Here is a 26,211-nt window from a genome sequence, read left to right as displayed (position 1 = left end):
AAATTAGAGGCCCTGGTATCCAACGCAGGCGCTCCTTTGATGGGGAGAGAAGATACACTCCACGAGCTGAGTTGTGGTTCTTCCTGCATGAATCTGGAGAGAACATGAGGAGATGAGATGGAAAGCCCACTGCTGCTCTGGCACAACGGGTACGTAATTTGAAGGAAGGTAGGATTCAAAGAGGAAGTCTCACTAAACAGAGAGCAGCTCCAGTTGTTCACAGCCAGGATGTCAAGTATGATGTCGATGATGACATGTCCGATCCCCTTGAAGGAACCTCTAAGACATATACCCCAGGAAAGAAGGATAATCATGCTTAGAGGGGCCCTGCCTCTAGCCAGGTAGAGGTTAGGGAAAATCATGTGTTTTGGACTGTGTGAGTTCATTGGCCTGGCACACTGAAGCCACAAGACTATAAGGCTTTGGTTGACAGTGGCTCGCAGTGTACATTGATCCCATCGAGATATGTAGGGGCAGAATCGGTTTCTATTGCTGGTGTGACTGGGGGATCACAGGACTATACGTTGGTGGAGGCAGATGTGAGCCTGACTAAGAATGAGTGGAAGAAACACTTATTGCGACTGGCCCAGAGGCCCCATGCATCTTGGGCATAGATTACCTCCGGAGTGGGTATTTTAAAGACCCGAAAGGGTTCAGGTGGGCCTTTGGAGTAGCAACTGTGATGGCAGAAAGCATTTGACAATTGAACACCTTGCCTGGACTGTCCGAGAACCCGATCACAGTAGGACTTTTGAAGGGAGAAGAACAAATTGGTACCAATTGCCGCTTCAATAGTGCATCGTCGGCAATATAGAACCACTTGAGATGCCGTGATTCCCATCCACAAGATGATTCGAGAGCTGGAGAGCCAAGGGGTGGTCAGCAAAACCCACTCACCCTTCAACAGCCCCATCCGGCCAGTGCGAAAATCTGACAGAGAATGGAGATTGACTGTGGATTATCGTGCCTTGAATGAAGTGACTCCACCTCTGAGCACGGCTGTACCAGACATGCTGGAACTGCAGTACGAGCTGGAGTCCAAGGCAGCAAAGTGGTATGCCACTACTGACATCGCAAACGCATTTTTCTCTATTCCTCTGGCACCAGAATGCCGGCCTCAGTTTGCCTTTACAGGAGGCAGTACACCTGGAACAGACTGCCCCAGGGGTGGAAACACAGTCCTACCATATGTCATGGACTAATTCAGGCCACACTAGAAAAGGATAAGGCTCCAGAACATCTACAATATATTGATGATATCATTGTGTGGGGAAACACAGCAGCAGAAGTGTTCGAGAAAGGAGAGAAAATCATCCAAATTCTCCTGGAAGCCAGCTTTGCTGTTAAGAAGAGTAAAGTTAAGGGACCTGCTTGGGAGATTCAGTTCCTAGGAGTGAAGTGGCAAGATGGACGGCGTCAGATTCCTACAGATGTCATTAACAAAATCACAGCTATGTCCCCCCCAACGGATAAGAAGGAAACACAAGCTTTCTTAGGTGCCATAGGTTTCTGGAGGATGCACATTCCGAAACACAGTCAGATTGTGAGCCCCCTTTATCTGGTTACCCGCAAGAACGATTTCCATTGGGGCCCTGAGCAGCAACAAGCTTTCACCCAGATCAAGCAGGAGATTGCTCATGCTGTAGCCCTCGGCCCAGTAAGGATGGGACCAGACGTGAAGAATGTGCTCTACTCTGCAGCCGGGAGCCATGGTCTGTCCTGGAGCCTTTGGCAAAAGGTACCTGGTGAGACCCGAGGCCGACCACTGGGATTCTAGAGTCGGAGCTACGGGGGGTCTGAAGATAACTACACCCCAACGGAAAAGGAAATCTTGGCCGCCTACAAGGGAATCCAAGCTGCTTCAGAGGTGATCGGTACGGAAGCACCACTCCTCCTGGCACCCCGACTACTGGTGCTAGGGTGGATGTTTAGAGGAAAGGTTCCCTCCACCCACCATGCCACCAGTGCTACCTGGAGCAAGTGGATTGCCCTCATTACACAATGCGCCTGAGTTGGGAAACTGAATCGCCCTGGCATTTTGGAAGTAATTACGAACTGGCCCGAAGGTGAAAGCTTCAGTGTCGCAGATGAAGAACAAGAACCAGTGACTCGAGTTGAGGAAGCTCCGCCATACAACCAGCTGCCGGCAGAGGAAGCAAGTTACGCTTTATTCACCGACGGTTCCTGCCGCGTCATAGGGATGAGTCGGAGGTGGAAAGCAGCTGTATGGAGTCCCACACAACAGGTCACAGAGGCCACTGAAGGAGAGGGTGGATCCAGTCAATTTGCTGAACTCAAAGCCATTCAACTGGCCCTAGATATTGCAGAGAGCGAGAAGTGGCCAAGGCTCTATCTGTATACCGATTCTTGGATGGTAGCCAACGCTCTGTGGGGATGGCTGAAGAAATGGAAAGAGGCGAACTGGCAGCGTAGAGGAAAACCAATTTGGGCTGCTGAAGAGTGGAAAGGTATTGCTGCCCAGTTAGAGAAACTACCTGTGAAGATTCGCCATGTAGATGCCCATGTCCCCAGAAGTAAAGCTAATGAGGAGCAGCAAAACAATCAGCAGGTAGATCAAGCTGCAAAAATAGGGGAGTTGAAGATAGACCTTGACTGGGAGCACAAGGGAGAGTTGTTCCTAGCACGATGGGCCCATGATGCCTCAGGTCACCAAGGTAGAGATGCCACCTATAAGTGGGCACGAGACCGAGGGGTGGATCTAACCATGGACAGCATTTCTCAGGTTATCCATGACTGTGAGACGTGCGCTGCCATTAAACAAGCCAAGCGGATGAAGCCCCTCTGGTATGGAGGGCAGTGGTCTAAGTACAAGTATGGGGAGGCCTGGCAGATTGATTACATCACACTGCCTCAAACCCGCCGAGGCAAGCGCCATGTGCTGACCATGGTAGAAGCCACCATGGGATGGTTGGAAACCTATCCTGTGTCTCATGCTACAGCCTGCAATGCTATCCTGGGCCTTGAAAAGCAGGTCCTTTGGAGGCACGGTACTCCCGAGAGAATTGAGTCAGACAACGGGACTCATTTTAAAAATAATCTTATTAAAACCTGGGCAAGGGAACATGGCATTGAATGGGTGTACCATATCCCCTACCATGCACCAGCTGCAGGTAAAGTGGAGAGGTACAATGGGTTGTTAAAAACCACCCTGAAAGCATTGGGTGGGGGGTCCTTAAAAAACTGGGAGCAGCATTTAGCAAAGGCCACCTGGCTAGTTAACACCCGAGGTTCTACCAACCGAGCGGGTCCTGCTCAGTCCCAGCTCCTTAATATAGTAGATGGAGATAAAGCCCCAGTAGCCCGTGTTAGAGGTTTGTTGGGAAAGACAGTATGGATCAACGCTGCCTCGAGTACAGGCAAACCGATCCATGGAATTGTCTCTGCTCAAAGACCAAGTTATACATGGTGGATAATGCAGAAAGGTGGAACAACACGATGTGTACCTCAGGGAGATCTGAATGTGGGATGAAACTCATATGTGCTGAATGTTACTACCATTGTCTGTGCATTACATCACTCAGACATGAAACAGAAGGAAACGTTTAAGTGTCAAAGGTCTGAGCAAGTAAGACGGATGGAAATGTGTAAGTGTCGAAGGTCTGAGTAAGTGAGATGGAAGTTTTTTATTGTGTGTCCACGTATGGGATAAGGGGTGGAATGTTCTGGGTTGACGGTGCCTCCATATTGTGGACTATCTTGTTATGTCTAACAGCTGTCCCGTCCCCCCCCATCCCCCCCCCCCCCTTTGGGGAGGGAGCTGGGACTATTTTGCTGTTGGCTCGGCTGGCACTCAGTCTCTCTCTCAGCTTGCTTGGCTTCACTTCGCTTCGCTCGCCACTGGTTTTTTTTTTCTTTACGCTGCTTGTTTTTTGCTGTTTCCATTTTTTTTTTTCTTTTCCCTTTCTTTTCCCCTTCCCCCCCTCCTCCCCCCGCTTTTGAAGTTTTGGACCGGCAAGGGATCTGACCTGACCTGAGAAGTCTGAGGATCTCCGGGGCCCGCGAAAGAAGCTCTGCACCCTCCCCCTCACAGTAACCTGAGCTTTTTTTTTCCTTTTCCCTTGTGTCGGGGGGGTGGGTTTTTTTCATTTGTCAATAAACCAGTTTTTTCCACTTTGTTCGAGAAATTCCTTCCCAAACCCAGGGCTGGGGGAGGGGTGGTAGAGGTTTTGTTATTAGGGGATTCCTTTGGAGGTTCTCCCCTAATTCATCCTAAACCAGGACACCAAGTAAGGATGATCATCTGAAAAACATATGTTGAGCTTGAGTCTTCCCTGGGCTGAGGATGACTAATACTAGTGCAGTAAGCTGCTCTGGTGTGAAAGTTACAGTGTTAAGGGGAGATTTAGACTTGACTTTAGGAAGCATTTCTTCATGAGAAGGTGTTAAGGTGCTGGAACAGGCTCCCTGGAAAGATGCTCCAGGCCTGTCAGTGTTTAAAAATCATTAGGAAAATGCCTTTAACAACAGGCTTTAACTTCTGCTCGGCCCTGAGGTGGACTGCTGAGCCTCGTAGGTGCCTTCCAACTGGAATTTTCTGTTCTGTTCTATCCTGCTCTGACTTCAAATTAAGGTGTGGATATTTGCACAGTGTGCAGTTGCTTACATGCACTGGAAAAGGAAAATAACCCATGTCCACCTAGAAGGGATGACTTCATCCTTTCCAGCACATCTTTTACGACCTCTGATTTTTATTTTAGTCCATGTTTTTCAAATAACGAGCAATATTATTGTCGTATTGAAGGCCCATCTTATGACTGTACGAAGCGTACACACCTGTATCTACCCACGTGTATCTACACACGTGTATCATCGTTGTCTCAATCAGCTGAAGTGTTTCGGAGAACACCCTAACTAACCCGTTTCCCCCCAGGAGATGCTATTCGGTATTTTGGGGAAGGAGCGGGAATCAAAGCGGGGGACAGTGACAGATCCCATTTCCCACCCGCGCCTTCCCCTCTAGGGGCCCAGCCCAGTGCGCCTGCGCGCCGTGGCCCCGCCCAGCGCTTGAGGCCCCGCCCCCCAGTCGAGGTCTCGGCAGTGTCCATTTCCCGCCCGCGCCTTCCCACCACGGGGGGCTGAGCCCAGTGCGCGTGCGCGCCGTGGCTCCGCCCAGCCCCTCAGGCCCCGCCTCCCCAGGCCGGGGTCCCGGCAGTTGACCACTTCCCGCCGCCCGCGTGTGCGGCTGGGTCGCGCTTGTGGCGGGCTGCGCGCGGCCGGACTCGCGGCCGTTGGCGCTGAGGGGGCGCGCGGCGCGGGAGGGAGGGGAAGGCGGAGGGTGAAGGAGCGGCGGCGGTGCAGGCGGATCGAGCGCCTTCTCCTCCACAGCGGCAGAGGAGCGGAGTGGGAGCGTGACACAGAAGGTAAGGCTCCGTGAAGGGGTAACACGGATACGTTCGGTACATTGTAACAGGGAGGACGGGTGGGAGCCGGGCGCCGGCCGCGCGTGGCGGGGCCCACGTGAAGGAGGGAAAATGGTGGCCGCCACGTGGCGGCGGAGGTTTGGGGGCGGGGGGGAAGCAAAAGATCCATGACTCCATGGGAGCTGCCGCCTGTGGCTGACTCCCTTCCTAGGCATGGAAGAGAAGGGCCTTGCTAATTGGCAAAACTTTTACCCTCTTGTGGGTAGGAGTCGTTGACTGTGGCAAGTAACAAAGCGAGTCTGCCGTACGGTTAGCAGTCTCACCATTTTTGGTTGGTTTTTTGTTGTTGTTGTTGTTGTTGTTGATCGGTTTTTCATGTTTTTTCCCCCTTTTTTTTTTCCTCCAGTAAGCTATTACAGCCCAGTTTTTAAACTTTTTAATTCTTATATTCCACAGGAGTGCAGAAGCTGGAAGTATGGAGATGTAATTGTTGAAGATCCTCTTCCCAAAAAGTATGTGTCGTGTTGTGGCTAGTAATCTGCTCAGAGGTGAGATCTGGGGCAGAAATAACACCGATTTGATAATTTATATTTAGTGATTACTCTGCCGTGACTTGTCCTTTTAAATCAAGATATCGGCCACGTGTTTTATTTTAAGGCATGCTTCATTTTTACGCAGTTTTGGGACAGAAGAGTGTAATCAAATACATTAATGTGACTAGGAGGAATTGGGTTTGGACGTAGAGACATTAGAAAATATAATCCACTATATTCCTAGCATAAAAAATGTATTGCCAGTGCTTTGCCTGCCAAACTAGAAGCATCTGAATGTGCAGATTGCTCAGGAGCGAGGGAGATTGGAAGTTAATACCAACAACTTTGTTTCAGAGCAACTTTACAAGTCCTAGGAGAGCATCCTGCTGTTCAGTGATGATTGGTGTCTTGTTTGTGTTTCCAGTAGCAATATTAAACTGCCTCAAACTTGTTTTTACAGGGGAAAAGCCCTCTTGAAAGAAGATGGGGCTAAATTCCACACGTGAATTCTAGGAGTAGCTGTGACTGAATCTGTTGGTTTTCACTTAGGGTAGGGTGGATGTGTTTAATCCCCTGGAATTGATGCCTTTTGGGGAGCAGTTACATTTCTGATTGTCAAGCAGAGCTAGCAGAAAGCTAATTTTAGGCTAGATCTTAACCTCGATTTTTAAAGTTAAAATTTGGAGCTTTAATGAGAACTTATGTGCCTAAAATGAACCTCGATTGCTTCTATACAAGCACAGTTGGGATCTCATGATGTGCTGCTCCTCTCTCTGGGGCATCACTAAGCCGTTGCAGTAGTGAGTGTCTGTACTGCACCTTCAGGGATGGCTCCTCTGCTCTCAGAGGGTGTTAGAAAGGCAGTGAGTGTTGTACCTGTGCTGCACAAGCTGCAGGTAAGTTTTTGAAGTCTGGAAAATGGATGTGGAAACTACAGCCCTAATTTTGGTGTCTCTGTGAATGTAAAGCATTTGAATGTACAAATAAGTCAATAAAGAGATGTGACTAGCTGCAATTGTGGTTTATTTCTTGAGAAAGTGCTGGTAGCTAAGACCAGACCTGCACATGTTTGTCAGGATTACTTACACATGCCAAATTTGCCTGTTCTGGGGACACACCTGTTGGGCTTCGGGTGGCTGATGCATTGTCTGGGAACCACTCCAGAAGTGGTATGGATTGAATCAGAGGTAAGTGCTGCAGGGCAGAAATGACAACTTCAAACACAGTTGATTGCTGCAGTTGCTGAGGGATCCATATTTAAGAAAATTAATGGAGATCCAGTAGGTGGTGAATTACTGCATACTCAGGCAAGATATTTTACTTAAATGCTTAAATGTACTGTCTTAGTGAGTACCAGATGTGCTGGCACAATCTGTTACAGAATATTTTTCAGATTTTTTTTTTTTTTTTTTTTTTTTTTTTTTTTTTTTTTTGCAGATAGTTAAAAACTGAAGAGCTAGAGGGAAAGGGAAGGTTTGAAAGGACTGGGATACAAAATCTGTGAGGCCAGAACTGAGATAATCAGCATGTGGTGTAATTGCTGCTGCTGAGTGTTTGGCAGCTGAGGTCGGGATTCCTGCTTGAAGGGAATGGGAGGGAATGGGGCAGAGCTGTGAGCTCCAATTACAGCATGGACTAGATCTGAGGAAATGACTTCCGGTGGTTGTGTTTGGGGGAGAGGTTAGGGAGCTGTCATAGGAAACTTGATTTTTTTTTTTTTTTTTTTTAAATGCATATACTTTTGTGGCCAAGCGGAAGTACAGTTAAAGTGAATGTATTCTTGTGTGGCACTGTAACAGGTGTAACACACCTGTTTAACTGGTGGTGTGTGATTACTCCTCTTTCAACAGCCCTGTGGGATGGCTTACTGTTCTGCATTCCAAGGTGGTGGCTGCCAAGCCTAGTAGCCCACAATCAGGAGTGTATAATGTGACTTATCGTTGCTTCAAAAACGGGACCTCTAGTAACCTCAGCACTTCTAGAAATTGCCACATCTCTTCTACAGGGGCAGTTACTTGCTTATCTTAAACGGACAAATGCCAGGTAGACTAGCCCTTTTCTTTTGGGAACTTGTTTAGGATTGAGATAAGGAGGCTTTGTATGTCAGTTGCAGCAGTGTTTCTGTTTTGTGTATTCTCTGGCAAATAAAAATTTGGGAAGTTCGGAAGGGCTGCATTTAACTGGATCTTCATGGTGCTGGGAAACCTGGAGAGAAGACATTGCATTAGGATGGTCATCCCATCTTGTAACAAGTGCCAAGTGTTTCCATGGTTTGTGCCACCATTAACACAGTTAAACTGCTCTACGAGTTTAGGATGAGCTCAGGACAAGCTAAGTGGTCTGAGTTAAGGCACTGGGAATGAGACAGACTCTCCTCTCGGAGAAAATGGCCCTACACTTACACACTTAAAGAAGATGCTTTCACGAGCCCCCTTTCTCAGGTGAAGCCCCCATGAGGTTTACCCACCTGATGTTCTGCAGAAGCCACTTGTGCATCCATAGTATTTAAACACAGAAATTGTAGTCAGTGTGGCAGCTTTTATTGTATACATGTACACCATCAGGCTCACTGAATGAAAATGAGAATGGCATAAGATGGAGACAACTTCATTTTATGTTAAAAACTGAAAAGGCATGCTCAGCATGGAAACAATAGTGCAACATTTTAAAACCTAACAAAGCATTCTATTAAAAGAGCAAAAATAACAAAATACTGTACTAAATCTAAACGTTTACTACACTTAGTATGCAGGCTTAGTTCCCCCTCCCCCTCAAAGTATTCAGTTTCTGTGGCACAGCTATTAAAAGATGATTATTTCCGCTGTATGCAATGCATATATTGCACTAAGTAGCCTACTTCACAAATCTCAGTGGGTCTTGTACAGCAAAGCTCGGATGTTACATGCAGATACATTTTGACAGACCAACTTCCCCTGTAAATAAGGGCTATATGGAAGTAAAAATGTAATGGTTTCAAAGTTCACTAGCACAGTGTTTTGCATTGGTCTAACAGTAGGTGGTCACAGTAAAGTGATTTATGATGTCTTAAAATATTTCACACTATTTCAAATAGTGTGGAATTACAGAGAACTAAAAAATATTAAAGCACCTCATGTACTAGTTTAGCACCAGTTACAATAATCAGTCCTAACCCTTGAAAACTTAAATTTGAGGTCAGAGATATTAAGGGCCAAATATTCGATCACATGGGCTTCTGCAGTATCATTGCCACACCGTGCGCAAATGAGTTGTCTTGGATATCCGTTATAACACCAGAGAGACACAACCATACAAAAACGAATGATTGCCCACTTAGAGCATGAATGCAAGCACCCCACTTTTTCACAAAACACCACACAACACAGTCGTAGCCAGTTTGGGAAACAGGAAACAGGCAAACAGTCACTGGTAGTCACAGTTTGCACAATCACTATGTGGTGACACTCATCTGCCACACTTGTCACACGGGAGTGTCTGATGGTCCACAGCTTTCTGTCGTGCTGTTATGAGCGTGGTTGTTAATGTGATACCTGGAGCACGCCTGGACTCAGCGTGGCCTTTGACAGGGATTGTAGTGCTGGGCTGTCGTGGCTCCCTCCCCGCTGAGTCACTTCCCAGCTGATTTCCAGACTGATGCCTTTCAGCGTTGCACTAAGGTGGTGATTTATCTCCTGTGCTCTAGGTTTGGTGTGGTGGCCCTTCCTCAAAGGACAGTAAGTTGGTTATCAGTGCATTTTTACAAGAAGTTGTTAGGGATTTCATAGATGTGGAACTTGGTATTTGGAAAAGGAATTAAACGAAATCAAGATGTCAGTGCTTTAGAAGTCACTGAAAAGTAAGGTTTCCTGTGAAATCAGTCTGAACCAGTGTTGCAACTAAGCAGGGGAGAGTTGGCTAAATGTTGCTTTGTAGAAAACATAGTTTAAGACTTTAAAGACCTTTTCATACAAGTTTTGGCTCAACAACTCCATTGTATGTATAACTGTCTGGTAGGACTGAGAAGGGTTCTTGAGGAAAGCCCAGCAATGAAAGGATAGGGATGTTTCTTAGTCTGACACTGTACTGACAGCTAGTGGTAAATAGAAAAAGTGAATCCTCTCCAAAATGCTGTATATACTCAAAACTGTGAATTTCAGAAATACAACAAATGCTACTCAGGTAAATAAGCTCTTGCAGCTGTGCAGGATGTTTGTGGGGAAACTGTCCGTGTACTGGCTGTTTTACTTGGGAATGTACTGTAGGCACATTAACCTGTGAGGACATTTAGCAGACTAGTTGGGGATGTGATTATTGGCCATTATTTTCCTTCATGCATTTAATACATACTCAGAATTACTTAGCAAGAATCAGGCTACTAATGGTCTCATAAGCTATGGAAACATGAGTCAGATTTAGGGGACTGAGTGTAAAATCATAGGAATAATAGACCAAATTAACTAGACTGAAGATTGAGATCTGTAATTAATTGTAGAGAAGCTTGGGGCATAAATTACTTGGAGCTACAATCTTGTGGACGAAGTCTCCAGCTGTCCTGCTCCAGTATTACTTTAGCTGGCTATCACTTTTCCCCTTAGATACAAGGTAACTTGTTCAGGCAATATTTAAACTTCTGGAACAGGGAGGACTATCCCTAACTGGAAGGGTTGTGTGTATACAGCTTGGATTTAATAAAAACAAAAACACACAAATCAGGGAAAATGTCTATTTCCACCCACTGTGGGCCCCAGCTGTGCACTGCACGTGCTGTTCAAGTTGTCCTGCCTCAAAATTTGGTTTTCATTATGGACATTCATAGTTTGGTCACACTTTTAATCCAGGGTACGAATGACAATACTTTTGTGTAGACACCTGGGGAATCTTTGACCCCGCAGCCGTAGCCCCAGGAGGTGACACCATACACGACCCAGCTTTCCCCTGGGCGCTCACACATCAGTGGTCCGCCGCTGTCTCCTTGACAGCTGTCAACACGTTTCTGTTCCTGCACGTTTCCAGCACAGAGCATTCTTCCCGTAAATCTCCTTCTGTAGCGCTCTTCACACACCCTCTTGGGAAGTAAGGGGATGGCAGCCTGTTGTAATGTTCTTGAATAAGCCCGTCCTAAAAAGGAGATGCAAATTATTGTCTCATTACAATGGTCAGTCTTGGAAACATAGATGTGATTTAATCCAATTTTTGCCCTCAGGTCTTCACCCTGCTTTGTCATTACATGAAACTACTGGAAGCAAGACTACTGAAAAAAAATCTCAGCATTAAGTATAATGCTAAAATAATGTAGAGATGGTAAATGTAGAATATAGGTGCTTTTTTAAAAAAAGTAATTTTTCTGCATGTGTTCTCCGGATCTTTCCAAGGCTGGAGTTTGATTTATTCTGAGCACTTTGTGTCTTCTACAGAACAACATATGCTTTAATACGTCTATGAATTTTTGGGAGTCTTGAGCAGCCGAGAGTAAAGCAGTAGAAATACTTCATTTCTATGTCACCAGTTCAAATCTAGTGTAGCTCAGGTGCTGCATCTTCTGGTGGGTTCCAAGTAGAGCATTCAAATGGATCTTTCTACTTTTTTTTCCATAGTTTGCACCTCTTTCAGTTGGAAGCATGGGAAATAAAAGCCAGTGTTGGTTTTGCCTTTTCTTAAGTAAACTCTTTTAACTTGTGAAGTAATTATGATTCATATAGTAAGTGTGAAATGTCAGCTGAGGTACTGCAGTGATGTCATTTCTTACCATAAATTGAAGCCAATTACTGCAGTGGTTAATATTTCCTGAAATAGATGTCCTAAGTTACCAGTATTGCAGGACATTCAGTGAAATATTTAAAAAGGCTAGACAGAGCTAGGCAATGAATTAATAATTGTTTTTAGCAAAAAAACCACCCTACGCATCTCTCTCATTTATTGTAGCACAGTGACCCCAACATCAGTGCACACAGATGAGAGCATGTTAAAGAGGAGGGATGGATACTTGGCCGTGCCTTGTCTCCTTGCCAGTGTGAGTGAGTCACTGGAACAAAGCCTCCAGTGTGGTTGCTGTCTTGCACTGTATTCAGCACCACAAAAACATAAAAGTAAAACATGGTTATTAATTTGTGAAACATTTAAAGGACAAAGACCTTTGAAGAGGAGGAATCTTGTACTGACCGAAAAAAGCAAATAGAAGCCTGGAGTGCAGATTGCATTGAAGCTCTTGTAAATTTTGGCAAGATGTTCTGTTATTTAAATCAAAGCTGGTTGAAAATGTCAATGGTAACAGGGAACACTAAAATGTTATTTGAATTTCTATTATGTTCATATTTTCCATACATTTTTCTATTGAAGTATTGTAATTTAAGTAACCTTTCTAAAATTAAAATATTCATGGTCCTTACCTTTGAAACCTTAAATGTGTTAGAGCTGTTAGTTATGTACTGAGGCAGGGGATGATAAGCTGCTGTGCAGGATGTGCCTGGCAACAAATAAGGTTTTTATTCCTGCTTGTCAGTCTTAATGAGGCCACTTTACTGACAGGGTCTGTGATTTAGAGTGACATGGTTAATCACTGCTTTCCAAATACAAACTATATTCAGTAAACAAAATATTGCCATTCCTGGTTAAGGATCAGGAGAGAAAACACTCCCCTATGTTAAAAAATAGTAAAATGCTTTCATTTTAAGCATTGTCTTAGTGTAATTATTAGGGTTTTTTTTTAAGCAGCTTCAGCTAACCAAATTAGTGCACAGAAATTATTTTACCTGTGTCACCCCACCCAGTGATGAAGCAGTTGGGAGCAGTTTTCTGTGGACGCTCCCTCCTCAGTGGCAAGCAGGCAGGTAGGACGTGGGTGCTGAACCTCGCACACTGTTCCTCGGGCCCCTGCAGCCTCACCAAGGCGATGTCATAGTCGCTGCTGTCAGGCCTGTACTCCTTGTGCACCACAATCTCCTGCACTCCGATCTCCTCCTCGTACTCCTCCAGCACCAGCGTGTGGTAGTCTCCAACCCGCACCACGTAGTTGCGAGTGTTGTTGCCATACCTGAGATGGAGGTGAAAACAAATAGGGCTGGCTCAGGCAAAGTCACACCCTGAGCCTGCAGAGTTCATTGCTTTCTTTACTGTTCACATAACTAATGTTACCAAAAGATTTTTTTCAAAGGGTAAAAATGCTTTCTCAAATGTTTATACTGGCATTTCAGCCTGTTCTAAAGAATATAAAGACCTTCTTCTGAGGTTTCAGGTTGTGCCATGTTCTTTTTGAATATTTTCACAGGCTATTTTCTTATGGCCATTTGCCATGACTGGCACTTCAAATGTACAAGGTGTGCATGACAAATTTATTTAGTGAGGGTAACACAAACTGCCAGTAATTGCAATGACATCTTGAGTGCTGACATCATTGCAATGCTCCAAATAATTACTGGAATTAAACTGGTGTTCAGGCCTTCTTTGTTGGTTGGTTGAGGAACTTTAGAGGTTTTGGTAACTTAATAAAAACCTCGTACATCAACTGAAGTTGTAGTAAGGATGACAAAGCCTTTGTGCATCACAAGCACCTGTAGTCAAACTGACAGGAGACCTGTAAATCTTAGGTTTGTTTTACATCTGATATAATCCCAGTTTTTTTCACATCGTGGACTAAAGGGTAAATATATTAGAGATGACTGCTGTGGCTGAAATAACAATTTTCTGTGCATGCCTTTGAAGATTTCTGTATTACAGGACACACAGACCTTCCTGGGCAAAATGCAAACAAGGGAGTACTGTTGGGTACATGTATTTATTTTAAAATATGGCTAAGCTAACAGAAATGTTTTTCCTTTTATTTCTCTCTTTCTTTAATAGCCTTCAACAGGAAATTTCTAATATGCTTGCAGAAAATACTACTCACAATGTCCCATCACCTTTTAACCTCTGCCTGTTCTTTTCATACCATTCAGCAGTATTCTGGTCTCCATAGCTTGCTAAAGCTTGCCTGAGGAGCAGCAGACAAAGCAGGAACATTACAGTTTTCTGCACAATATATAGCTGTACCACTGGGTATTCCTTCTAGTTGTGGGTTGCATTCCTGGTTGCCTGTAAAGCTTTCTTAGTCTAATCCTTCAGGTCTTCCATGAGCAAAATTTCACTTCTAGACTTTATGAAGAGAGAGCTGCAGGCTGTGAACAAACATCCCTTCATCCAAGGATGACCTTTTATATAGGATACATGAAGGGTTTTTTCCTATGCCTCATGTTTCTAATTATCCAGTTATTTTTAAAAATGTATAAACCTTCCAATTTCCCTGTAGCAGTCAGCTTAACTCAAGACAAGGGTGGGTTATAAAACAAAAAATAGCTTCAAACATTTTATCTTAAACTACGTATCTGCAAAAGTATAGAAATCAATAATTCCACTGTAGTACTGGTGAACAATTCTAATCATCATGCATAAAATTCTGATGATTTTTATCCCTAGTACAGATGAGCCCACTTTGGTTACTTAAGCAGTGTTCCAATTTCCAGGATATGAGAAATTGTATACTGGCCTTTCTCGTGTCCATCTGCGGAATATATGTGAAGAAGGCACTTGATCTATAGATAGCTCTTGGAAACCTATCCCTGAAAATCACTCTGAGATCATTTGGAAGTTCAGCCCAGCCTGTCCAAAGCCAGCTTAGAGCTAAAGGCATCCCTCATTTACAGTGAACAGTAGTGCATCCACAGGCTGTTGGAGCTGCATGCTTACGTCTAACTGCAGTTTAAACAGAGCTTCTGGGACAAAACAATACTTTGGTCCCTGAGACCACGGGTAATAGTTTCAGGGTGGCCTGTGACAGCCCCTCAAATGGCTGCACCAATCTGAAAGCACCACAGTGTACTTTGCTCCAGCCATGCTGCTGCCCCATCCTGTCGGTGCTCAGCAGAGTATCCAAAATTGGCACCACATTCAGTTTTCAAGGCTGTAATCAAAAGCTTTCTCAAGACCCTCAGGCAGCATCCTTGGTAATCACTACAGAGATAATGAACAGGGAAATAGGAAGCCATTGTCTATGAATTTTGATGAAAGCAACTAAAGAGCTTCCATAGTTATGCAGAAGCACCTGGGGTGTCAGTTGAAATAGCAGGAAATTTTACTAACTTTGCCTGTTTCAGTGTGAAATATTACCAAGGAAAATCCTTCCTGATTTCAGGAAACAAGAGAAGATGTGCATCTGGTGCTCAGCAAAGGTAATACGCTCTGCATTTGAGTAAAAGTGTATCTGACTCTTCATTTTAGTTACTAGTGTGCAAAAGGAAAGGTGCAAAATCAATTTGAAACATTTGCAGCTCACTTGAGCAAATTCTAGCAAATTCTACCCTCAAAACCGTAGTGCTCCTCTATGCTTTTTTCCCAGGCCATTCCAATGAAATAATCACTGATCACAAGATTAGCTTCCTTATTGTGCAAGTTGATGCTTTTATACTTCATTGGCAGTGAAGTCCTGCATTTAGTCACTGCTGTGATACCGTAAAAATGTCTATTACTGCCAAGATCTGTTGTTACCAATTTAATCCGAAATATTGCAGTCCCTATGTTTGGTGTCTGCTCAGTTGTCTTCACTATAACCTAAAAGCCATAAGCTGAATTTTTGTTGGAACAGAAAGTTAAAATGTCAGAAGTGTTGTCTATATTTTTTCATGAAAATGCTCAAGTTGTGAATATAAATCACATGATTACATGATAAATGAATGATAACACCCAAATAATTTCAATGCATTAGAGTGTTTTGTTTGTTTGAGGGAAAGGAGGTTGAGTGGTAGGGTTTATTAAAACCAAAGGCCAACTCTTGGAACAGTTTTCCATGGGCTTGAACTGTAATGATTTTCCATATGCCAGAAGAACAAAACAGTTTAAACCAGGGTTGAGGAGAGACCCACCTTTTAAAGCAGTGTGCAGCAGTGAGGACCCAGCAGCTGCTGATGAGAGTAGCACCACACAGGAGCCTGCCGTCACTGTGAGAGGATTTCAGCCGCAGTGCCACCTGCCACGGCCAGCCGCCCCTGCAAGGGTGACACACGTGGGTCAGGGTACAGCAGTGGGGGACATCCTGCTGCCTTGCTTTGACTGACACAGCTTGCTTACAAAATGGACTGTTTATTAAGGGTGGGGAATATTTTATATCCTGGCAACATTCCCCAGAATTCCATTTAACAATGGTCCACATTACTTTACAGAGCATTTGGGCATCCAGCACTCTTAAGTGCTTCCTCCCACAGTCAGCTATTTGAATTTTCTCTTCTCAGATTGCATTCATTGGGCCAAAAATACATTCTGTGGGTTCCTCGCCAAATACCGTCCAAGTCAACAAACCAGAAATTTCCTGTCAACTGGAGAGGGGAAAGGGGAATTTCTTGAAAAGCTGAACCCAGCATCCATCCCTGTCTTCATGAGAAAGGAAGCTGGCAAAACAAGAGGTATAAAGTCTCAAGTATAGAGAAGTATCCTTTTTCAGCCTGTGATTATCTATTTTTTGTAGTAGATCTGGCCATATTTGCATACCTATGAATACAGGATGGATTCTTTTTTGCTGGTTTGATACATTTGGAGCCAGAGAAGGGAAAAAGATGCACCTGTGAGCAATGGCAGCATCTAAGAATAAACAACAGGTAGTCTGAGTGTTTTCTGACTACTGTCTACTTTGACTGGGTGTGCTGGACAACAAGAACTGCCAGGGATCATCCAGTCCAGCATCTCAGAGTTACCAGTGCCAAATGTTTTAAACTAAGATGAAGGAATTTACTTCCCATAAAGAATAAAACAGACACTTCTCGGTTTTGGAAGATAGGATTTAATATGTTTTTCTAAAATAAAATGAGGTAATTCAGACAGCTTTGGATTTGCTGGTACATATGTAAGTATCCAGTTATTTTCAAACTTTCTCAAGTTCTTTGTCTTTATGACTTCTTGTGACATCGAGTTCTTTTCTGACACACACATATGCTCCCTTTCTTGATTTTGAAGCATTTCTGTGTGCAGTGTTGGATTATTTTTCTCATCTTTTTGCTTCATCTAACATCCCTGTACTGATTTATGATGAGAGCAGCTTTCTTGCTCTGACTGGATTGTGCAATACATTATTTGCCACCACTGCATTTCAGCCAGTGTCCTTAAAACACACATTCTGAGACAAGAATTCTCAGTCTCTTCCTGTGCAATGCCTTATCTGTTATCTCATGTCTCTTTACTAAGGTAAGTCATCCTACTTTACTTTATCTGGCTGTGGTAAAATATTTTTCTGGGCTCCCTCTTGTTACTGTTCTTTGAAGCTCCTCCACTTGGGCAGTGTCTTCTTTGAAATGGATTGCTTAGTGTTGGGCATGTACTTTGAAACAGGTTGCACACTGACGTGTAGTGATGCTGTTAGTGTATTTTTTACAATGCCTTTTGTAAGATTGTGTGAATATCTATTTTCTGTGTTTAAAAAAGTAAAGTCAGTTCCTCCCGGTTTATTAGCTGTGTCATCATCAAGGCTTATTTTGTGAAGGAAAATAAAGTCTCAGGCAGTGAATCATACCCAGGCTTTTTTTTTTTTTTTTTTTTTTTTTTTTTTTTTTTTTTTTTGTGTAGGTGGCATTTAAAACTTTGTACTACATTCATAGCTCTGTTTTTATAGCTCACATCCCGCTATCAGGATATCCTCTGATAAAAGTAAAATAGCTATTTTGTAAGTTAAAAATTTAACCCATTCAAGGACTTTACCCACAAGCATCTACAGATTTTCAAGTAATGCTGCAAGTTCTTATCAGTTAATGCTTTTTAATTTCCTGCCAAGTTTGCTTTGAGTATATTCCTACTCTTACATCATGACAAGTCGAAAGAAAAACAAACAACAAGCCTACAATAAAATTCTAAATTTTGCAAACCGCTTATGGCAAATGCATGTCTTAAAAGATTTATATTCAAAATTTTTTGTCTTTACCAATTATTTACCGTAAAGAATTTTTCCCACCAATTATTCGCTTTTGTCGACGATGGAGTAACCTCAGCCCACAAACAGAAGCAAGAGAATCTAAACCAGAAAGGGAGATGCAGAGAGTGTTAATCTCAACATGAGAAGTAGCCAATATTCAATGAGTTAACTTTAAAAAAACCTAAAGGTTGAAGTTACTCTGTTTTTCATGGTAGTTCTTAACAGGCAAATTTTGATTAGGGAAAGTAGACTTAGAAATTCTTTATAGCTGAGATCTTTTGACTGGGGAAAATACACTGAATTCTTTCAAGACTTAGAAATCCTTGGTGGCTGAGTTCTTTTGACTGTGATCAGTGTCATTTACACATTTGCTTCTCACATGTAGGATTTTATAGAGCTCCTCCTTACTTCCTGTAAGTGGAAGCAGACCTTGGCCAACCACACAGGATAACCTATACCTTGAAAAGCTGAAGGAGCTGGTTAAGTTTTTGCATCATGTCCCTCAGGCAGCTCAATGAACGTGGCTGCTGTAAACCACGGCAACAAATACCCTGTATCGACTGAGCAGTCTTGGTGCTTCCTTTGTGCAGCTGCAAAGAATAAGCTCACACAGTGTAAGCAGAGAGGATTCCCACCCCTTCTGTTCTATAATTGTTTTTGGTAAAACTGTTTCCTCCACGAGGTGGGATTGTTAAGTCTGCCTATTCCTACCACAACAGTTGCTCAGCTGGATCTGTGGCTCTGCCCTCAGGACAGGGCCTCCCTCACCTTTGTTGCTGTTTCCAGGGACTTTGTTGCTCAGGTGGTCGCAGATGACACCCGCGTCCTCACTGTGCCGGCAGTTGTGTATCCCGATGTCCTGCTTAATGCAGTCTGCCAAGGATCTCTCATCTCCTGTGCACTTCACGTTATCCACGTGGATCGGGCCTTTGCCCTCTCCGAAATAGGCCATTGTCCTTGCTCTAGCTGGACCTCTGCAAACAGAGCATATTTTTTTATTATTAAGCATTTTGAGGCATTATTCTACATTTTACTCAAATTTCCAAGTGAGTAGTCAGAGACATCAAGGTTTCATTCCAAGCCCTGTCACTGTTTCACTTGACAACAACCACCTTCTCACCACCTCTCTTATTCTGGTATGCAGAAAAAAATAAAACTGTGACAAAATTGCTACATTTCATTAATGTTTAAAAACTGCTTTTGTGTATCTGGTGCGAGGGCAGTGTGCAAAGTACTTTACATTGTATCAGCATTACATTTTGCCATAAAACAAAATATGTGAAAGCTGCTTTTTCATAATCTCTTTAATCCTTGTATAAAGTCAGCATCTGTGAAAGCTAAAAATAATTTGTTCAGGTCTGATTCCCTCAGAAAGATGGGCCAGTTAAATACAGTATGCTTGTGGTGCAGCAGGAGCTATGATGTACAGACCTATCAGTTGTTAGTAGCTATTAAACTGTCCTGTTATCATGTCATTTTTTACAGGGCACCTCATATTTGAGCTCTAAACATGTCGTGTGACTGGAGACCAGTGCAATGTCTTGCACTCCCCTGTTCTTGGGAGGAACCCAGTACTTGGTGCTTGTGTAGCATTTAAGCATCTCATTTGGCAACTCCTGTGATAGATTATTACTGTTAATTAGTGAAGATAATTTATAAACAGATGTTTTGTTGTGTATGGTTTAAGAGTCAGAAATAATTATGAGTGAGAGGCCACCCAACTGGCTATACAGAGAAGTGGGGCAGGAAGCCTAAGACACCTCTAAGTGTGCCTGAACTACAAGTTTGCCTATTGGTTAAGAGCAATTTACTGACATTTTACCAGGATAAGGATACATGGAATTCCAGATAACTAAAATACAGGTTTCCATTTTAAACATTATTTTATAGTTGTATATTGTAAAGTACTGCTTCTATGCATACAGAAATGTAACTGCAGATGTGATGAGATGCTGGAGCAGAGAAAGGGAATTTGGCTATGAAAGTTTATTAGGGAAGAAAGTATTTCTTTCCTTTTACAGCTCTTTTTGTGACTCTTTAATACCGGCAGTGTTGGGGAAGGTAGGTGAGAATGGCATGAGGAGTTTATATCTCTTCTTGAGTGGGTTTGGCCTGCTGGGGAGGAATCCTGATTTGTCAAACCATTTTCAAAGCTTTATCACAGCAGAAGTGTGGCTGGCTCAAGCTGAAGCAGCTCTCAATTGCCACATCCATATAACTGAAACATAAAAGTAACACAGGAGCTTCCCCCCTTTTGAAACTTGCACATGGATAGCTTTGCCTGTGTGGATTTTTTTACTATGCACTGCAGCGTATGTGGGCAGGATTTACAAGTAGGGAACACTGGTTAGAATGCAGAAATTGTAAAAATCCAGGAAGGAGAAGCTCATGAAACACTAGGTGAGAGACGATACCACAAGGTCAACTGTCCTTACTCATTTTCAATTTCCATGGTTAGGAGGTATGTGCCAGATAATCCAAAGCCTTAACTGCCTTTGGAACCAGTATAGGCCAATCTCTGCCTAATGAGTTTACTATGATTTGACTTGTCAGTCCCAAATAGTGTGAGTCTTGCTCCAAATGTTTTTCTTTTGTGAGGGATACTCTGATTACAGATAACCACAAAAAATAAGTCCAACTCTCTGCTACCTGTGGGCAGGTCATGTGTTCATGTTTGCTGTTACAACACAGTGACACAATACAGGCACTCGTAAATTCTTACCTGATTTTGGTATCTCTGTCAAATAACAAAGTTTCTGCTTTAGGGCATTGTTCTAAAGTTCCTCAGGATATTGAAAACTACTCTGTTGTGAATCACCGCAGTATTCTTATCCTTCCCCAGAGAAGTATTTATTGCAGTTTAGCACAGAATTGTCTCTCTAGAATCTTAGCACTTACTTAGTAAGGGCACTACCTCCTTCTTCCTACCTTTGTATGGAAGCAATCTATCTCTTACTGTGCATCAGTAATCTCTCAGTTTGCTGATAATGGGAAAGAAAGCTGTTCAGATCCCACCAACAAACAGCACCCCAGAAAACCCAAACCAACCTCCACTGAAGAATGTCTGCCAGGAAACAAATGTAAAAAAATCATGGTGTTCTTGAGCAGGGAGTGCAGCTCAATAGACAGAATTATTTTATATAATCAGGGGATCTCTGAAGGTACAAATGTTAAACTATGTGTTTGTTACATGCTGCAGTGTGCTCTTAAAGCTGGCTTTAGTGCACCCCTAACAAACATGTGTTCCTTAATTGCTGCTTCCCAAGCCAGTTTTTTATGCACTGATGGCCCTCAGAGAAACAACCTTTTTGCCTGCTCAGATCTGTCCCTGCAGAGAAGTGGCTTCAGGTCTTCTCCCCTCAGTTCTCTCACACCAAGGGCCATGCACAGTAACAATGCTGAGCTTTGCAGGTGCAGTACATCATTATTCCTGGTATTGTTAATGAGGAAATCCAGTGGATTAGGATAGATGGACACCTGTCCTAGAATTTACAAGTTAGGTAACTTGTAATAATGATATCTTGACTTTTAAGTCAAGTTTTGCTATTTTGAAGCCATAATGTAATACTACTTTTAAACAGGCTTTTACTAAATGAACACCAGGCAGTTTTTAAAAGGCACATATTGTGTGTTTGGACATAATGTGATGATATTTGGTTGGACAAAATTCACATTGTTAGATACAACAAACAGTTAATACAATTTGTATTTCTTCAGCTCAGATTTCTTTGTAGCTACACTTGGAGAAGACAGAAGACATTTCAGTAATTTCCTGTTGTATTTCATTAGTGTTCTGAATAATTTTCAAGTTTTATTAGAACTGCTATTTATATATCTGCCCTATAGCTGTTATATTTTTGCTGCTGTTAGGTATCCAGAGGAAGACTGCTGATGAGTGACTAAGCCTGATTAAGTGATTTCTTTCAAAAGTGACACATATATTGCAGTGGTTTTAATTAGAGGATGGGTTTGCTCTGTCAGGTCTATTCCTGTATTAAATGAAGCTTATTTAAATTACTGTCATGCAGGCTGGAGCCATAATCCCTTGTGTAAAGTTTCATCAGATCTTCAAGCTACATCAAATCTAGCCAGATCAGTAAATGAAGCAAAAACTCAATTAAATTAGGAATTCAGTAGCTGGTGTGCCTGAATCTGAATCTGCAGTCATCACATCCACACCTCGTGACATTGGACACCAACCTGGTTTTGAAACTAATATGACAACTAAAATTTTGTATGTAATTAATAGATTAATAATTTGGAATGTTTCTTCTTCTAATGAAATATATTTAATAACTTGCATTAACTTGGCATTTCTGTTGCCAGTCAGACTGACTTTTGAATACTAACGTTCCCTTTCCCAGTTATGGTACTTAATAAATATTTCTTTTGAAGACATAGCCTTACTACTTTTCATACAAAATGAATACTTTTTTAAAAAAGAATGCCAAACTGACAAGTTTTAAAAGACATACATTATGTTATTAGACATGTCTGTGGTATTTGCTTGCAGAAACTTAAGATTTTTAGATACAGAAAACATGACTTGAGAAACAACTTTATCAGTTTTCTTACTTGTAGCCAAGCTGTCGGCAGACGACGGCTGCATCCTTATCAGACCATCCATCATCACAAATTGTGCCCCACTGGCCATTGATAAAAATCTCCACACGTCCTTCCTTCTTATTCTCACCATCCATCAGCCTGATGGGAGGACCTGGAAACAAATTACTGCTCTCAGCTCACAGCAACAGAAGCAAGAATTGGTACCTTTTAGTTATTTTCATTATATTCAGTACAACCGATCTTTAAGTTCAACGAGCCTAATACCAGTGCTTAAAGTACTCATATTCTTCCTGGCTGGCAGAAGGAAGCAGTGTGCACAAATTATAAGACAAATATTAAATACTACTGTACTTTACTCTCGAGAGTTCATCTGATTCCATCATTCCGTGCAAATATGTGACATAGTTCAGAAATTGACCACAATTCTAAACAAAAAAGTAGAAAACATCTGAGATACCTTTGATACAATATCCTTACAAGCTGGACACGTTTTCCTTACAGAAACTTTATGGGTGAATTTAACAATATCTCAGTCCATAAAGCCATTCTCAAACTGGTTGCTGCTGCTCCTCCTAACCACAGTCTCAGCAAAAACAGTGCAGCATTGTGTCAAACTTCAGCTAATCCTTATCACTATGCACATTGTTCTGCAGCATGTTATTCTAGATTCTTTTTCTAGCAATCTAAATTGATTGTTTATTCAGATACATTCATAATATGAAATTTCACTTATGTAGATTAGTCAGACTTAGCTGATCACGGTTTCTGCAACACTTGGCCTGTAGTTAAGTTTTGACTCATTAGGCAAAGTGCATACTTAATTCTTACTTACTTTAAAATTCCTCTATAGCCTGCAAGCAATGCAAATACCCTTAAAACAGTTATGAATTCCTCTGGGGCCTCTTTATAATGTTCAAGGGAGAATCACTTTCTAAATCTTTTTGTATGGCATACTTTATAATCTTTAATATACTCATGAGAGTTGCTTTCTAGAATAATGGGAAAGACTCTTCCTCATTCTTGTAACCTGTTCCTAATCTGTTCAAAATACGTGAGGATGAGGAATTACTTAATTGCACTCTTAACGCAGTATTTTGAGATATCTGCATTTGGTATTTAATTCACATTAGTTTATAACTTTTGTATACCAAACATGAATCTGACCTAAGTCATTCAATGAATAGGGAAATATTTGAGGATAAAATTCAAGTCTGTTTGCTTTCAATGTAATTTAAAGCATATTGTTTGTGCTGGAGTTGATGCTGTCTGGACAGTTACATGACTTAATAAATTCACCAACATTCTGTTTACCTACACTGTCATGATCTTACTGAACAAATGTCATTATTGTAGTGTGTCCTATCTCATTTTTAGTGTTCCTTTATATCTGTGTTTCCTTATGTCCTGTCATCTACTAATTTCTCCTTTTTTTCCACTGCATTTATCCTTGCGGGAAGAAAATGCTTTTTCAAATGCTGGGACGTAAATGGTAACAACACTTTGTCCACTTTCCAATCAGAAATCTTGTAGGAAATGTCAGATGAACTGTCTTATCTTCTTGTTGAACTGATTTGTTCTGGAAAAATACAACTTATTACTTAGTGATAATTATATTTCTATTAACCAGATAGAGGCATGGAATACTAATAATATTTTATTGTTGTCTCATCATCTTGTGGTTTAGAAAACATATATATATATTTATGAGCACAAAATTAGTATTGCATTCTGGTCGTGGAGATGTGAGAATGTTATCATATGGATGTCTTTAACTGAACCAAACTCCTTCAGCAGAGATATATTATAGGAATTTGAGCAAAGCGGCACAGATGGTTTGCATCTGTAAAGACATGGTTTGAATTCCTGTTACTTTTGGTTTGAGAAAATTCTTTCTAACAAATAGGATTTGATATATGTACTGCAACTCAAAACATTCATTGGATGGTGAGAGGGTTATATAGAATAAGCCTGTAAAGAGGGAGAGACTCAAAAACTACATGTGGAAGTGCTGAATGTTGTTACGACAAGTAGCAACATTGTGCAGTAAATCCATGTTGTAGTTTGTGGGATAAACCTTTAGTCTGTAATTTCCAGGAAACAGGCATATAATACCAATTTCAAATTCAACTGAAATATTCTTGGGTAAGCTAAATGGCATTGGCAGCAATTTTCTAAAAGGCTACATACTGACAAGCTATTCACTTCATGTAGCAAACTATAAAAATTAAGCTTTTTCAGAATTGCTGTGCAAGCCATTGTTCCCCTGTAGTTTCTACTGTGCATATCTCATAGCCAGAATTACTGTTTAATTGTCTACATGTGGATTTAGCAATTTTTGGAATTTTTTTGTTTATATTTGGTTCTACAATTTCACTATGTAATTGGTATTTTTCTATCATTTCTTATCAGTCTTTTTATTTTCTTTATTATCATACAAGTTTGTAGGCTTTTGACATTGGAACTGACTCTTCTATCTGGGTGTGTAGTATCATTCTGTCCTGGTCAGCAAGTGAGGCCCATTCACCTAGACACATATAAATTATAGGTAGTAGTAACAGAGAAATAATTTCATGCATCTCAGTCTTCCTTCTTGCTATCTCTGAACTTCTCATCTTCTCCATACCCCTTATTTTGGATTGTCTGAATGCAAACCCACAGAAGGGTGTACTATTGATTTCTGTTCCTCAGTGCTCAGGTATGAGCATACCTCTCCAGCATTTGATGCCAGGCATTACTTGAAGGTTGAGAAGTGCCAAGTAAAATTAGGAACACCATCAGGAAGTGTTGAATGTGGTCCAAAATCTGGTGGAGACTGAGAGAACGGCATCTCTGGAATGTGACACTGTTAACTTGCAAATATGGGTTGAGCTTTAAGGTTCTGGATGCTTATGTTCTAAACAAAATTTGATTGCTTCCTGTGATCTTCAGGAGAAAAGCAAGGTATTTTCCCTTCCTGTTCCTTCCTTGCACCCATCTGACAAATGCTAGGATGTTGAGAATCCTTAAGTATCCTGTACTTTGGCTGGATCTGTATCCACAGCAATACTCATACAAAGAGCCTTCTTACCAAGTGAGCGCCTGTGGCTGTCATTTTCTGGGTGGCAGATGAGTCTGACATCCTCCTGATGGTTGCAGTCGTGCTTCCCCCACTCCCTCCGGGAGCACTGCAGAAGGTTTGTCTCCTTCCCAGAGCAGATCACATCGTCCAGCCAGATGGGCCCGGAGCTTCCTTCTGAATAGCTCTCTTTTTCAATACCTGCACTTTTCCCATACCTGCACAACACAGAGGTGTGGTTTTGGTCCACAGTGATCAGAGGACACCTGATGCTTAAGCATGAGAAAGGAAAGTGATATTCCTGAGGAAATAAAGATTTTTTAAGTATTCCCAGTAAGCAGGTTCAGTTAGCATTAAATTCAATGCCAGCACCATATGCTGCCTCTTCAGTAATGGATTTTTTTTAAGGAATTACTGTTACATTAGTACAAACTTAAGAATGTAATACCTTTGATTAAGGCTGCTCTTCAACCAAACATATGGCAAGCTCAATGACTCAATGACAGGCTTTAAGCCTGTTCTTAGTATTCTATATACATTTAAATGTCACAGTCTGAGACAAAATCCTTTTCTGAACGTCAGCTGTTACAGTTTGAAGGCAAGACAACAGTCCTCTACTGAGAGTGTATCTTTGTAGCCACAGGTCAGTAGGAAAAGTAGAGAAGAGTGAATTCATACAAGAATGATACAAATGGCATTTTTCAAAAATGGTTTTCAATACATAACTATTCCAGGGCCAGGCTATGGGGGTTTCTGAGGTAGTGCATAAGGACC

At 42.1% G+C, this 26,211-nt stretch overlaps 1 protein-coding gene across 1 annotated transcript in view; it reads right to left on the bottom strand.

Moving 5' to 3' along the window:
- Positions 1–8,452: 8,452 nt before the first annotated feature.
- The window catches only part of PRSS12 (serine protease 12), a 32,999-nt gene continuing 15,240 nt past the window's right edge, over positions 8,453–26,211 (bottom strand). Inside the window, exons 7-13 of the mRNA XM_083861985.1 lie at positions 25,450–25,655; positions 22,392–22,533; positions 18,585–18,790; positions 17,837–17,915; positions 15,784–15,906; positions 12,643–12,923; positions 8,453–11,011 (exon numbers count right to left, since the gene is read on the bottom strand). Coding sequence (XP_083718111.1) covers positions 10,704–11,011; positions 12,643–12,923; positions 15,784–15,906; positions 17,837–17,915; positions 18,585–18,790; positions 22,392–22,533; positions 25,450–25,655 — 1,345 coding nt within the window. The 3' untranslated portion in view covers positions 8,453–10,703. The remainder of the gene's footprint in view (positions 11,012–12,642; positions 12,924–15,783; positions 15,907–17,836; positions 17,916–18,584; positions 18,791–22,391; positions 22,534–25,449; positions 25,656–26,211) is intronic.

Source organism: Zosterops lateralis, assembly GCF_965231275.1.
Source record: "Zosterops lateralis genome assembly, chromosome: 5".
In the NCBI taxonomy this organism is placed as follows: Eukaryota; Metazoa; Chordata; class Aves; order Passeriformes; family Zosteropidae; genus Zosterops; species Zosterops lateralis.
This window is presented reverse-complemented; position numbering and strand designations above follow the sequence as displayed.